Here is a 16,239-nt window from a genome sequence, read left to right as displayed (position 1 = left end):
ATCTCTTGGATAAGTTATAATTGTTCCAAAAAATCATTACTGTTAGCAGAGATGATGACAGTTTGTTACTGATGACTACACAGATAGCAAACTTGGGCAAAACCACAGAATTAACATAGATCTTAATGTTTAATTTGCATTGATCTTGTTTGTAGTTTTGGCCATTGATTCATCATTAACTATTTACCAGCCCTCACTGAATGTTGAGTAGCTGTTAATCTACCAGCAGGTTGATTAAATGTTCAAGCAATGTTTACTCTATGATTGTGCAGTGTTGATTTAACAGTGAAAGCATAGTAAGTTCAGTGTTCACAAAATATAGTACACCTTACATTTTAAGGCATCCAGCAGCTGGGAATGTAGAGTTCGGGCACTTAACTTTTGTTTTTGTATGGCAAAGCTGCCTGGATTTGGGACTGAACTTGCAACCTTTTGTAAGCAACGTGCGTGCATTGCCCAGTACACCACTACATCTTTTACACCCTGTAAAGGCCTTTAAGATGGCTATACTACCAACTTGTGATGACAAACAATGAGTAGAACATGTCATACTGAGGTTCTCAGGGACTTTCAAAGAGGCACCATCATGATTTCTATCTTATCTTCTGGATCTCAGTAGCCTGGAATGCCTCCCTCTCGGGCCTCGGAGACTCACTACTAGAGTTTCTCAGGGGACTACTCTTGGTGCACTTCCATTCTACTTCTCGCAGAACGCTGATGACACCCAGCTGCATTTACACTGTTATCATTAAAGCCATTACACAGTTTTGCGAATGCTCAAAGTTTGTTTATTTACTTTTTTAATATACTTTTAGACAGCATCATGAGTGAGGATGTAACACTGATGTTTTAAAAAAAGAAATAGAAAAGTAAAAGTTGAAAGTTAGAAAAGAAAACAAGCTTGTAAATAGATTTTTTAAAAAATCGCCTCTGAGATGCTCATCAGGGTCCTGGCTTTCTCCAATCTGTAGGAAAACATCATTTCATAGAATGGGTTCAATGCATTTATAATGTCATCATTTTGTTAATGATACAAAGTTGTTTGGCGTAGTTGAATTAACATCAAAGACTTTTTAAGGTGTTTTTTACTTTTGCACCAATGTATTAATATATGGCAGTACAGTGGGAAAAAATGTTGTCAGGTAAACTTCATCCACGCTACAGTCGTTAGCGGTATAGGCCGTGATGTTAACTATCAAGCCCCACTAAAACAGCTGAAGCTGGTGAACGTTCTGCCTTATCTGTCAGATATTTAGCACTAAAAATCCTCAAAAAACAACATAATTGCCCAGCTGATACATCCTAACAGTGTGACCTTCCATAATATACCAAACGTATGGCTCTAAATGTAGGTATTGTGATATAAACTGAGTCTGTTCTACAGTTTCTCATTAGGTTGAATGAATAACTGGCTCTAAATGTAGGTATTGTGATATAAACTGAGTCTGTTCTACAGTTTCTCATTAGGCTGAATGAATAACTGGCTCTAAATGTAGGTATTGTGATATAAACTGAGTCTGTTCTACAGTTTCTCATTAAGTTGAATGAATAACTGACTCTAAATGTAGGTATTGTGATATAAACCGAGCCTGTCCTACAGTTTCTCATTAGGTTGAATGAATAACTGACTCTAAATGTAGGTATTGTGATATAAACCGAGTCTGTTCTACAGTTTCCCATTAGGTTGAATGAATAACTGACTCTAAATGTAAGTATTGTGATATAAACTGAGTCTGTTCTACAGTTTCCCATTAGGTTGAATGAATAACCGACTCTAAATGTAGGTATTGTGATATAAACTGAGTCTGTTCTACAGTTTCCCATTAGGTTGAATGAATAACTGACTCTAAATGTAGGTATTGTGATATAAACTGAGTCTGTTCTACAGTTTCTCATTAGGTTGAATGAATAACTGACTCTAAATGTAGGTATTGTGATATAAACTGAGTCTGATCTACAGTTCATACAAGTTTTCTTCTGATAATTTTGAGACTGTTCTGAACACTGAGCAGATACAGGAGTAAACACAGTGATAGGCTGTGAATAAGCTCAGCCTTTGCCAAAGAGAAGAGCATACTAAATGTATTTTTTTTTAATTAAAATTAAAAGCATTACATAAAAAAAACACTAAAATATGCATACAATAACACAGTGTCGTTAGACATGACTGTGTTTTTCCCGAGACCTGAAGCCTTTTCCTCGGATGTCTGAAACCTGACGCTGTGGTTTGTGGATGTCCCAAAATGGGACACCCTACCAAAGGCAGCTTTATTTATTTGCCTGTTGGAACATAACACAGTAACCCACCCTGAGCTTGTTTTTTGCATAATAATTAGTGTTTCCCATCACTGTGGGCTGTTATCATATTAGGATTTATTTGAGCTAAACTCAGCAGTGTAGATCTTCCTTTTTAAGGCATACCTTTAGACCACAGGGTAGACGGCATCTGAGGCAATACCACACTGGTTCCTCTTGTTCCTGGACATCCTGATGTAGCCCTTTTCACCCCACTTAGCACCCCAACTGCAAAATAAATTACTTTAAACTGAAAGCGTATGATTTAGTGAATCTTAAAACAACAGTTCAGCCATAAATGAAAGCCCCAGGTAACTGAAATCTATGAGAATATAGGCTATAGGTACAAATCATGCTCTAAAATAACAGTCTAGCATCCAACAAATGAATGACATAGTATTTAGATAAAATCTTTACACAGCTTTATGTGTTCCAACTCTGTCTCTCTTTGTTTGGGGCAGCAAAACTTACTGAGCGAAAGCTAACAACCAAAGCCAATCTAAGAAACTTAACAGTGCTAATAAGCCTGCCTGACGTCTGTTAGTTTGTTCGATTGTGTGCCCAGTTAGCCATGGCAGCATTCTCTTGATGCTCGTTCAGCCATAAATTTAATTAAAACCTTCTGCGTTGTTTTTGTGAAGTGGGGTGTGGTTATATGAGAATTATGGGCCAATGCCAATATTCAACATTTGCCATGTACATATCAGATGATGTCGATGCTGATACACACCCATTTGGAAAATGTAGAAATTAGGGCTAAATCCACCTGGATTAGCATTACAGAGAAATGCAACACGTATTTATAGTGGGTTACAAATGTAGTAACTTGAATAAAATGTTTTTTTAATGGATAAATCGCTGCCAAAGAAGAAAACGTGAGCTGCGATGAGCTTTCTGTGGTAACTGAGATAGCACTGCTAAATATGCATTGGCAGTTACAAAAAGTAAATCCGATTTCCATTCCCTTCTCATACTGAACCACACAATCTATTAGAGATTACCATTCCCTTCTCATACTGAACCACACAATCTATTAGAGATTACCATTCCCTTCTCATACTGAACCACACAACCAGGTCTATTGAGAGATTCAACAACTCAACACAATTTGAGGCAAGTGTGTGTTAATTTAGGCATGCAGTTAGCACCTTGCTAACTGCTGGGGTATAACCTTCCATTACTTGTTAACCACATTAGCCTTGCAGCTCTAGCGTAAACCTGAAGAAGCAAACTTCAGACAAAAAGCTTTTCTTGGCGATCATTTCAAGGGACGAAATTGGGGTAACACTTTATTTGGATAGCTTTGGAATGCTTTGTAGATGTTTATCTTACATTTAATTTACTGTGCCATACGCCCGTTCCCCAGGCCCTGATGACCACCGCAAGAGCCGGCAGTGAGGTGTGGCCCAAACCCTGAGCAAGGACGAAGCCCGGTGAGGAGAGGAGAACTGCGAGGGTATGGGGGTCGGGTAGCAAGCCCTGCCTCCTGAGCACCACCTCTGGTCCCAAGCTTTCTTTCCTTCTTGGTTCAGGTGCTCAGGAGTGCCTTTTAAAAGGAATGGAGAAGGAAAGAGAGCTCATTGCTCTTCCTTCATCACAGCCCCTGCTCTCCAGCTCATCCACCGGCATGAAACGTGAGGCAAATTAAAGTGGCCTTGCCACGGGACTTGTGCACCGTCCCCTGCTTCCTTACAGTTCTTCTCTCCCCGCCATCCTTGCAGGGCTTCTTCCTCACTCGCGGTTCAGGCCCCGCCTTCCTGCCAGCTTTTACAGTTGCCCTCAGGGCCCGGGGGGGCCAGGGGGGCCGGCACATGGCACACTTACATTCTATTAAGTATATATTAAATTCACCTTAATTTTCCCCTAGCCATAAATCTAACCCTAAAAAAACGTAAACCTAAGCCTCACCCTGGTATTAATCCTAACCCTAACTTTGACACTGCTGACTTTCAACAGATAGTTTGTTAATAAATTGAACATCCATAGATAATCTACTGGGGGCTATCCAAATAAAGTGAGATCATAACTGGGTACATTTTTGGCTGAACCATCACAGGATTTATTATTCTATTAAACTATGAATTGTTCAATAACTACTAAAAACTAATGTATAAGTTCAGTTTAAAGCACAAAGCACTAGTCTTCCAGTGTTCATTCCAATCAGGAATTGTCAGGAATTCAACTGGAATTGCCTGTTCATTCACCTGTTCTTGACCAGCCAGTAGTCATGCCCGTGTTCATCAGTGCCATAACCAACAACCAGGACAGCGTGATTCAGGTTCTCATCAGTGCAGTACGGATCATCATACACCCCTACAATGAGACAGCATATAAGCCGTCAGTTACAGATATCCAGACATGAATCAACTTGCTAGTAAATTGGAAAATCAATGAACCAAAATGGACAAACAATGTGTTACAGAATCACCGTCATCTGGATTCTGCAGTGAAACTTCACAGCTCTGTCCTGCCCTGACTTGTTTAGAGCCCCATGTCCTTTACAACAATGCCAATTTCTGCTAGCTACCTATGGGACTTCTAATTGCTTGTTAGCACTTGGCTAATGCTGGGCTGTTCTTGATAAAACACAGACATCTTAAGCTTGTAAAAGATGTTCCATATGTTTTATTTGAAGCTTGTAACAGACATTATCATATCTCTGAGCTTGTATGTGTCAATTTTACAGTGACTCTTTCAGTAAAGAGTTGTTACAGAGCTGCCGCCACTGTTTTCCATTCCTAACAGCTAACCGGAACACTGCTTAGACTACAGCTCATATTCACAGTCAGTGACATATCGTCCCCTTAGAATTATAAGGTTCTGTCTGCAATCTGTGCAGTTTTGAGGTATTGAACTTTCCAAAAGCTTTCCAAATAGCGAAACTGATATGTGGAACAAGTCTCTGCATGAAAATGACAGACACTCTATATCTAGTTATAAGGTTCTATCTGACAAAACATGAAAAGAAACAATGATTTTAAAGGAACACTTTTTAAGGGTAATTTGTTTGAAAACTTAGTGTTGTAGCAGAGTTTCTACATGTCTCAGAGAGTTAGATTTTGTGCTTTTATGACATTTTTGTGACACTTTTTATTATTTATTTATCTTTTTATTACACTTATTTCTTGCTTTAGGACAAATCAGTTTTTACTTATTCAAAAAGGCATTGCAGATTAAGTATAAAGGTCAGTGCTAAATAGTTTGTCCAGTGGAGAGTTTGTCCAGTGGACAGTTTTTAGCAAGGAACCATTAATTTAAGTTTCGTTTAGTCAGACAGAAATCAGCTACTGTAATAAACTGTCCCAGCAGGTCAGTCTAAAGGCAACATTAGGTTTTGTTTTATATCAGAAATGTGACTCTAATAAGCCAAAATGTCCTATTTTGAGAGAAAGAAGAAAAAGAAAGATGGATAAATGAATTAAATTAATGTTTAAGTTGTAATTAAGAGCCCATCAATTCAAATGTTTAATATATAATTACCTTTTAGGCATAACATTTGTAAAATCTAAGACAGTAAGCCTTTTTAAAGAGCAGTAAGAAGACAGCCAGAGTTTCAGCAACATGTTTTCACATTTCATAAAGTTTTATAAACTTTTCCTGCCTTCACTGAGCAGATCCGCAACATGACAAAGAAGAAGAACCTGATTGGTCCTCTGTGTGTATTTGAAGTGCTGATTGGCTTGCAGACAGAACCTTATAGAACTAAGTTAGAGTTTGACTTTGGAGATAGAACCTTTTTGTTTTCTAGATAAACAGTCCAAAAATGCAGACAACTAAAAAAAACACCTCACATAATGTCAAGACCTCACAGATTTTGAGAAAAATGTCAGATAGAACCTTATAATTCCAATGGGATGATATTTAAAACTTCCCATTATGTTGAGCTGAAGTCCTAACCAATGGGAGAGCTTACTTGGCTGTCTCAACCTAGATGCCATGGAGAGAACAATCCTGATTGGACAATTTTCGATTTCCAGATTTTACTACACTACTACACTTAAACAATATGATGATTGCTAGAAATCAGTAGCCCTTCTCTGAAGATTCACTCCTTTCCTTGCAGCCAGATTTGTGCCTCAGTAGAGACAGGGTGGTTACAGGATGGTTTCTGAGGGTTACCTGACTCGTACAACCGTAAGGTGCTACGGCTGGCCTCTATGCCTACAGAAATAGGTCCGATTGCAGCCACGGCCATCTGCAGAGCATTCTCATCTCCAACAGGTAACTGTTCAAAGCCACTGCAGGTAGCACTAGCTTCCATTGGTTTAAACCTGCACATCCCTTCCTGCAGAACAGACAGGGACAATCAGAAGTGTCTGTAGGATTTCTCACCCTATGGTTCAGGTTTAAAGCAACTGTTTAAGTTTACCCCCTCCTTACCCAAAATACAGATCAGCCAAGTGATGTTTAGTATTCAGTTTCTTTAATAGACTTGATTATGTGGTTTCCATGATGCACTGTTATCTATAAACTTAGACTAAAGTATGTACAAAATGTCAGGCTTCAAGATGCTTCTACCGTTTTTAATAATGAGATCATTACATCTACTTTTATAGATGTATGTGTAAAAGTCCAAAATGGGAAACAAGCACAAGTTGTTAAATTTTCAACATCAGGGGAAAAAAGCAGAAAAGACATTTTAATCAGAAAATTACCCAGAAGCCTCAAGAACTAAATCTAATATCAGCTGTGTGAGTGTTCAGTGTGTCACTCTTTACCTTTATTACAACTTACATTGTTTTCACAAGACTCACTTTCAGTTTCTCAAAGAAATCTGCAGACACACCTCCAAAATTCAGTCTTCAGTTCAGAAGTTGGTTTTGTATTTTCTGCTTCTTACCATTCATATTGTCCCAGTTGTAAATTTAGACTCCTCTATAAATGCTTTTGGGTCTCTAATAACTGTATAGTTACACATGAATAACATATGCAACAACACTGTAACTACTTATGATTTAGTATGTATTACAGATGGATTACAGAAGATTACCAACTTCAGTTTTGCCTCATGTAATTATCTTTTTGATACACTACAGATCAGAGGTGTTTTCCAGTGCTTGAAGGAAGTATGTTTTTCATAACATTACATTTATGTTTTACATAATTACTGTGGAATAACTGTGTTGTAACAAGGTAACCTAATCACATCACATTCATTAAAACCATTCTGTAATTACACTGTACCTCTATGACAACTACACAGGAACTTTCCTGTAGTGTAGTGTTAGAGTTACACTTTAAAGAAAGTGGACAGTTCCTGTGTAGTTGTTATGTAGGTACTGTGTAATAATGGAGTGGTAATATAGACATTGCTTTAGCGGTAATGCAGCACATTTAATTAATGTCATAAAAGTTACATGTTAAGATAAGGAGACATCTGCTGTACTGTCACATTACAGAATGGTTTAAACTGGTTACAGTGTCACAGCACTAGCAACATAAATGCTAGCTAAATGTTAGGAAAGCTGTCAGATACAGTGTAAGTAATATCTTAATGTAAGTTATTACAAACTTCCTTTTACTGCAAAAAAAAACTTCTGAAAAAATGCATTTCCAATCAGATTACCAATGTAATTACATTTGTTATTACACTTGATTAATTACATGAAGAGAATAGGCTGTTACCACTATTAAAATACACGTGTGATCACATGAGGCAAAACTGAAGAAGATACACATGTGTAATTACAAAGGCTACACTTCCGTAATTCATCTGTAACAGTGCCTAAATCATTAGTAGTTACATTGTGGTTGCATTTGTTGTTCACATGTAACTACACAGTTATTAGAGACACATAATGTTAAGTGGGATCACTCTTTCTTCACATCTCAGATGGCCAGGTTTGGTGATCTAATGCCAATTTCCTCATTTGTGTCAGATTTTCTCTCTGTTCGTTGATCATTTTCTGAACTACAGTTTTGGAAACTTCCTTTTGCAAATGGATTATGAATAACTTGAATAAAATGAATACATTTGTCTTAAAAAAAGAGTGGTCTCTGATTTTTGCACAGTAGTGTAAAATTTCTTATTTGCTTTTTTACATAAGAAAACTTATTTGAGCTTACTAAACAACTCAACAACTATATAAGCATCTATATTTTCTTGTTATCTACTGCAGCCTCGCAGCTCCTTTACAAATCCAAAGATCAGAAACAACACTCGGAATGCACCAATTGTGAATTTTTATGGCCAATTTCAATTCCCATTTCTTTACAGCCAAATTGGCCAATGCCTGAATTTTTGGCTGAATTCTAATAATAATTAGCCAACCCAAAGCTCATAGTGCGCATGTTAAATAAAACACACAAATGCATTTTTGAGGACTTTCTAACAGGCCAAGCTGGCGTTTTAAATTCTTGAATGAGAAACCAGTTACCTCTTCAAATAAAATGAACCAAATAATGCGCTAGATTGAAATGAAGGCTTCTTTCACACCAGCACTGAAAAAAGTGCACCGACTTTTCTGACTTACGAAAGGTGTACATCAGTTCCACATAAATAAAAAATATATCATCACCTCTTTTCCTGCCAAAAGTGAATAAACATGAAGAAAAAAGATGTGTTTATGTATCACTTTATGATGTACATTTTCAGAGCTGTTTTGCTAAGATCTGAACCAGTATTTGAGTTTTTTTGCAACACTGTATAATTTTTATTTGGTACGGTCAGTTTCACACTAAAGTACCAAATTTCAATTCCGTGTTTGGGTCACTCTACAGAAACGTCCACTTTTCTGTAAAAGTCATGTATAGATTATTGCAGTTAAAATAGCAGAAAAATGTGTTTTTTTCTTTAAAATATGGCCTCACCCTTTACACATGGCTGTGGAGACAAGCACTTCTGTAGTGCTTGGAATTCTAGATAATTGATTTAAAACAATATTGCTAAATTCAAAATAACTTATTGTTTTATTTTGAAATATAAATAAATTGTCACCCTAACATGTTTTTTAAGTGTACTATATCTGTAAATGCTAAGGACACAAAAATGGACGTTTCTGTAGAATGACCCATTTGTTTACTGGTCAGAAATTCTGCAGGGACTGTTTTTATGGTGGCACATTCACCACCATAAAAACAGAAAAATAGAAAACAGAGACGCTTACCATTTATACGCATCATAATCAAAGCAATAAGAAGAAAACTTAATTGATATCTGCTTCAATGGACCAATCAGGTTTTCATGTTTTTTGGTGGACCACCATTCAATTGTATACATGGAAGGCTCCACTGGACCAAACTGAAAAAAAAGTTTGAATGGTCCACACTAAACAAGGTGTGAAATGGCCCTAGGAGGTTGACTGACTGTATATCACAATAAGTGGTGTGTAGTTATGTTATGATACTGTGATTCAGGTGTAGCAGCAAAATTCAAACACAGCACGAGGCCTTTTACCTGCCTCACCTTGTTTACCTGACAGTTTACTTTGATAAACACACCTTGTTCTCATAAGGATAGGAGCTTTCTGACATCAGGCCTCCACTTTCCATGATATACCGAAAGGCTCGGTCCACAAAACCACCTTCACACCCATCGTTTCCAAAGGGCCAGGAGCAGTCAAGCAGCTGCTGCTCACTCAGGGGTACCAGCTTCCCTGTCTTCCGGAACATCTGACCCTCTAGTGCCCCTACCTGAGAGCGAGGAACAAGAGAATAACATTATATAATGGAATGCAAAACTGATTTGTTGGACTTCTTAGTGTTACTGTCATCATCATTATTTCAAAATTTCAGATAACAAACACGCTTAGCTAGCTAGCAAGCATTACGTTACATTTTCCAGTGACCATAAAGCATGACGGCATGAAAAAAGAACAGCAGGAAACAACACATAAAGACATGCCTGTCATTCAACTCACGAAGGTAGTCTTTTCTCTCAGTAGTCAGGGCTAAATCACGACCGAGTAGAAATTCGTTGGGATGATTAACTGATTAATCTTAACCTATTGATTGTGTTAATGATTATCTGATTAACCTTTCCTATAAACGGTTAATATTCGAATAGGCAGGTTTTCACTGAGTTTAAATTTGTACACATGAGAGTGCAAGAGCACAAAGTAATCTGTTGATGCACAATTCTAAACCGATCCCAACTCTCGACTCCACGAAATTTTAACCGGGAGTGCCAGAGCCGTTAATAAAGGGAAACAGCAGAGATTAAACCATCCTAAATGTATTTTACAGCATGATCACAACTAGTGTATTTAGCCACATGACACAGTGCTGAGTTTGCAGCAGTACATCTGTCTGTTTCATTTTATTTGTTTGTTCCTTCTGCTTTTATTACTGTCCTTACACACACTTCCATCTCTCTCTCTCCACTTGTCTGTCCTACTGAGACTCACCGCACTGAAGGTCCAGCAGGAGCCACAGACCTCCTGGTCCCTGACTTCTGTCACAAAGCCCATATCCGTCCAGTCCACAGTGTTGGGCAAAGTAACGCCCTCTGCGTGTCGGAGGAGTGTAGGTGTACTGCGGCTCTGGGTTCTATTGGAGGACCGCAGGCAGTGCGTGAACGTGGCTTGGTACTCCTGATTGTCCTGTTCAGACAGTGGAACGCTTAAACAATGTGTGTGTGTGTGTGTGTATATATATATATATTAAAAATTTTTGCATTGACATATATAGATATATAGATATATATATATATATATATATATATATATGTGTGTGTTTGTATTTATGTGCAAAATAAATAGAAACACTTGGGGGCGTATTTTGGACAACAACAATTTTTATTTGATATTAGGAAATATATTTGAAATTTATACTGACAGCATACGGTATACTGCACATATATTTTTGATATGAGGAAATACATGCACATTTTTTTCCTTCTGAAGAGCAGCAGTGAGTTGATCTATCTGTGCTCTGCTCAGTTACTGTCACGAGTGTATATAATCACGGTTTTTAGAGATTAGAGTTTGAGGCTAAGCAAAAAATTCACAGGCTTTAGCACTTCTAACACTGCTAGCTAGCTAAGCTAAAACGCAAATGATCAACGGAAGCGCTAATGGCTGCATTATTGTCACTCAAACAGCTGAGTTTGAATCACACTACGCTGATTGTTGGTCTTCTTCGAATTAAGTTTGTGTCTGACATTTATCCTTAACACATTTTTGTGTTTGTTCTCAGAAAAGTGAGCCATGATGATTTAATCATGGCTTCTATATCTAAACTTGCATTAGCATGGATGGGTCAGTTGTACAATTAATAAAACCAAATAAATGGAGTTATTCTAAAGAAAAATGAGAGATGCAAACACAAAACATACATAAAGACTGGTACAAATCATCGAGCTGAATCACTGCAGTTACTGCCCATTAAAAACAGTGCTCTAGACCAGTGAGTCCCAAAAGAGTGTTGAGTAATATACTCCCATTCAAAAAGAATTTTGATGGCTTTTACTGATGGTTTTGGGCTGATCAAAGTCCAGATGTAAACCCTATAGAAAATATTTGCTCTCACATTAAACACAAACTAGCTCAGCAACGTTTTTAAGCTGTTTGAAGCCGTCAATGCTGAGAGGATCAAAATGGGCTCTTCTTTCTGTAAAAGACTGTCTGCAAATTTATACACAAAACTTCAACATCTAAAGACAATCAGTGGGAAAAGCTCTCCCACACTGACTTACTGCATTTATTTGTTAAATTCTGCCCCGGATTGTACATTTGATTTGCAGGACAAAGGGATCTCACCATGTCTGCAAAGCGGGTCATGCCGAGTCTGTAGCTTTTGATGCCCTGGTCAGCCAGCAGGTTGTGCACCAGGACCTGCTTACGACTGTCCAGCCAGGTCATTTTACGGCGAGACTCTTCATCCACTGAACCATAATGCTTACCTAGGAAAGAGATAAGAAGTCCTTTTTCCAGACATGCACATTTGGGAAAACATAGCTGATATGCCACAAAACAAACAGGCCTTTCCAAAACACCCCAAATAATTGCCATTGACTAAAAACACATACATCCTATTTTTGCATATTTCTCACTGTTAATTGTTTCAGATCTTCAAACTAAATCTAATAAAAGACAAAAACAATCTGGGTAAACACATCATACACTGATCATACACTGTTTAAATGTTCATCTCATTTATTTCAGAGAAACAGTTATCCAACACCAACTGTCCCTGTGTGGAAAAAGCCTACTTAAGTACTCAATCAACCAATTAACCAAACTTAGTTGATCAATTATACTTGACACACCCAGCTGGCTGTCCTATTGAATCTAAACCTCACTTAAATAAGAATGCTTTCCAGCAATGTGAAGTAGGATAAAAAGTCTCAACAAGCAGTTGCCACCAAAAATGTGGAATAGTTGAGAAATTTATTGAAATAAATCAGTCTAAAAAGGCTTACCAAGCCTTTCAAGCATGAAACTAACACAGCATTCCTCAAGAACATTATAACAGCAGTGAAACATGGTGGTGGTAGTGTTACAGGATGGGTGTGCTTTGCTGCTGGGCAGCTCGCTATAATATGGTGCCATGAATTTTGCTTTACAGAAATCTTACAGTCTGGTCATTAATGCATGATCTGAGGCTCATCTGCAATAAGGTTATGCAGCAAGACAACAATCCAAAGCACAAGAGCACGTCCAACTCTGAATGGCTCAAAAGAAACAAAATAAAGAGTTTGGAGTGGTTTAGTCAAAGAACCTCTTTGAGATGCAGGACCTTAAATGGGCAGTTCATGCTTGAAAGCTCTTGAGTGTGGCTCAATGAAACCAATTATGCAAGGAACATCTGACCACTATTCCTCCATAGACTGATCTCTAGTTATAGGACACATCTGGTTGCAGTTGTTGCTACTTAAGATGCCCCAACCAGTTATTTGAGTTTACTTTTTGCATGACTGATATTGATGTTGCACAACGTTTTCTCTTCAATAAATGAAATGATCATTTATCAATGTTTTGTGTTTTCTCATGTTCTCCGCATCTTATGTAACATCTATGAGGATGAAAATCTGAAAACATTTAGTGTGACAGACATTTTAATATTTATTTATTTTATTTATTTATGTATTTATAATATTTATTATTTATTTCAAGAGAATTAAAAAAGAATATAATTAGCATATTAGTTACATCCAAAGGTGCTTCTTACAGCTGCTACAACTCTCAGCTGTGAAACCTTTGGCATGTTAGTGGCATGTTAATGCTAAGGCCTGATGGACAGCTGTTAAATGGAGGTGGAGATTTTGTTATACAGAAGCAAATTTGATGTAAATTGCTCACCAAACTTCTGTTTCCAGACGTGGAACTCCAGATCCTCCATAGAGACGCTGGCAGCACCGGCCGCGACCACAAGAGCAGCGACAGCGAGCAAAACCCTCATTCTGCACAGAGGAAGATTAATTCATGCAGCCATGCAACATTACAAAAAATTGCTCCAAGTAGTTTAGAGTTTAGTCATTTTATAAGCAGGTGACTCAATATTTGTGATTTAGAATCAGAGTAAAACTTTCAGCAAAATTCATAAACAAAAAACTGAGCTCAGTTTTAAAATTTTGCATTAAAAATGTAGTTTTAAATTTCATTAACCCCTTAAAAGTTCAGACTTATTACACACTAAGCCTTATTATTCGGTAGCTACAGAGACTTTAATGCAAACTGGTTGAACTATTCTTAGGTTATAGATGTGTAATAAAGTTTAATAAAACTTTGGGCCTGGCCTGTTAAGGGGTTCAATTGTGTGTGTGTATATATATATATATATATATATATATATATAATATATATATTAATATATACATATATATATATATATATATATATATTTTGCTTGATTTTATTTAATGGAAATCCATTAGGTTACTGCACAGGCCCAGGTGAGTGACGATGGCAAATGTGAAATAATATACTAAACTGTGAATACGGTAAAAAAAAATTGTAGTTTTAATTAAATTTAAAAAGAATTCTTGTAATTTGGATCTTAACACTGAACCCTGATGTAGGTGATGTTGAGCTTCTAAGACAAAAACACAGTGAAGCTTCTTAGGTCTTGAGATGTCCTCATTTATTATTTTAATGCAGGAAATGCACTAGATTCAATATTTGCTGGTTGATTCTGAAAATGAATGAAAAATTAAGTTTTAGCATATATTTTAACTTGCAAATGCAGTAGACATGAGCATTTTAGGACCCTAAAGAAATCTTTTATTTATCTCACAGAAATCAATGGGGTGCAAAAGTTTGTACACACAGCTTATATCACAATGAATCATGTCCATTAGTAACACCCTATTCACCTTGTGGAATACAAGAGAAATTACATAGCAACCTCTTACCAACCATCAAGGATTCCATATCAACCACCTTGCAACACCCTAGCAACCACTTGGGATGGTTATCAAAATGTTAGCAACCACCTGTAATACCATAGTAACCATTTGGCAACACCATAGCAACTGTCTAGCAACTGTTTAAGCTGTACAATCACTCTGCATTTTCCTGCAGATGCACTTTTCTTGTTCTAAAATGTAACAGTTACAATGTTACTGTGGAATGCTTTAAATATAACATGACATTCTGATTAAAATACATGGATTAACTGATTTCACTGCACCTACTTAAAAATCTTTTACCCCTTAACAAGCCAGTTTTATTACACACTTCTATAACCTAAGAATAGCTCAATTAGTTTGCATTGAAGTCCTTGTAGTAACTGAATAATAAGCCTTATTATGAAATAAACCTGGAATGTTAAGAGGTTAAATATAAATGGACATCTGCTGTTGTTGAGTCAATTCAATACCACCACATTACAGAATGGTTTAAAGCCATAACTTTGGTTGCTATGAAGGCTGTCACGCCAGACACACCATGCTAAGCGTGCTAAGTGATGCTGTTTTTGGGATGTACCTGCCGGGATTCTACTGCAGCATTCTGCTACATGACGCTACGTGACATGGCGCAGCCAGTGTGTGACAGCCTTTAGACAACACAAGCGTATTCTATCAGCTAGCTAAGCTAAGTGTTAGGAAAATCCTGGAGACGAGACGGGGTGTGTGAAGTCAATACATCTTAGAAAATATAATTCCAATGGATTATGGTACAATTATGTTCCCTGACTAAAGGTACTGGCATGAACCCTTTGAGGGTTCCACCCCAGTGACAGTTTAGCACCTTTATTTCTGACAGTGCAGCATGTTTCTATCAAAATGTTTACTCAATTCTGAAATGAGTAAAAACTGAAGTTGATAATCCATCTGTGATAACAAATATCAGTAGTTAAATTGTTGTTGCATGTATTGTTTATGTGTAACTACATAGTTATTAGCAAGAAATAGGAACACTAGACTTTGAAAGGTTAAGACTCTTAACTATTTTTTGCCTATTTTGTCTTTAATTCATACTCCTAAATGTGACTTTCAGCACTTACCTGATTGTGATCTGGAGCCTTTAGGTTATCTGTGTGTGTCTGTGTGTGTTTAAATAGTCTTACGAGCCAGACTTCAGATTATTATTGATATGTCTGGGGGCAGAGCCTCTGAGTCAAAACTACTGTGTCAGTGATTTATTATGAAAAGGAGATAACGCCTGCTCTGCATTCTGCAGATTTTAACACACGATTACTGTGTACTTGCTGAATTTAAGATACTGGAAAAAATAAAACGTGGTGTGTGCATAAGTCTGGGTGCCCAGTCAACAACTCACTTTAAGAACTCACAGCCTCCAAACGCTTTTTGAAGCCAGCTAACAGTCTTTCTATTCTTGATTTAGGAATTCTTCTCGCTTTTCCCTGCAGAACACTTCCAGTTCATCTACCAGTTCTAGATCTAACCACAGAGTTTCTTAACTGAGTGTGGGACAGTGGCTGCCAGAATTTGTTGAAATTTAGCTAAATCTCCTCTTTTTCTCCATCTCCACAACATTTCGTACATGATCCACTCTAAGCCTAACAGTTGGCAAGGCGTTCCTTTCATCAAATGCTCTTTTT

At 37.3% G+C, this 16,239-nt stretch overlaps 1 protein-coding gene across 1 annotated transcript; it reads right to left on the bottom strand.

Moving 5' to 3' along the window:
- Window positions 1–918: 918 nt before the first annotated feature.
- Window positions 919–15,788, bottom strand: LOC118823538 (cathepsin L1-like). The gene is made up of 9 exons (XM_036593228.1): window positions 15,682–15,788; window positions 13,536–13,636; window positions 11,994–12,136; window positions 10,641–10,835; window positions 9,736–9,927; window positions 6,415–6,580; window positions 4,500–4,608; window positions 2,422–2,523; window positions 919–965 (listed from the first exon to the last, which is right to left on the bottom strand). Exons 2-8 carry the CDS (start codon window positions 13,633–13,635, stop codon window positions 2,424–2,426), a joined length of 1,005 nt encoding a protein of 334 aa, XP_036449121.1. The 5' UTR covers window position 13,636; window positions 15,682–15,788; the 3' UTR covers window positions 919–965; window positions 2,422–2,423.
- Between the last annotated feature and the right edge of the window lie 451 nt (window positions 15,789–16,239).

Source organism: Colossoma macropomum, unplaced genomic scaffold, assembly GCF_904425465.1.
Source record: "Colossoma macropomum unplaced genomic scaffold, Colossoma_macropomum, whole genome shotgun sequence".
Classification (NCBI taxonomy): domain Eukaryota; kingdom Metazoa; phylum Chordata; class Actinopteri; order Characiformes; family Serrasalmidae; genus Colossoma; species Colossoma macropomum.
The sequence above is the reverse complement of the archived record's forward strand: the minus strand, read 5'-3'. Positions and strand labels throughout refer to the sequence as shown.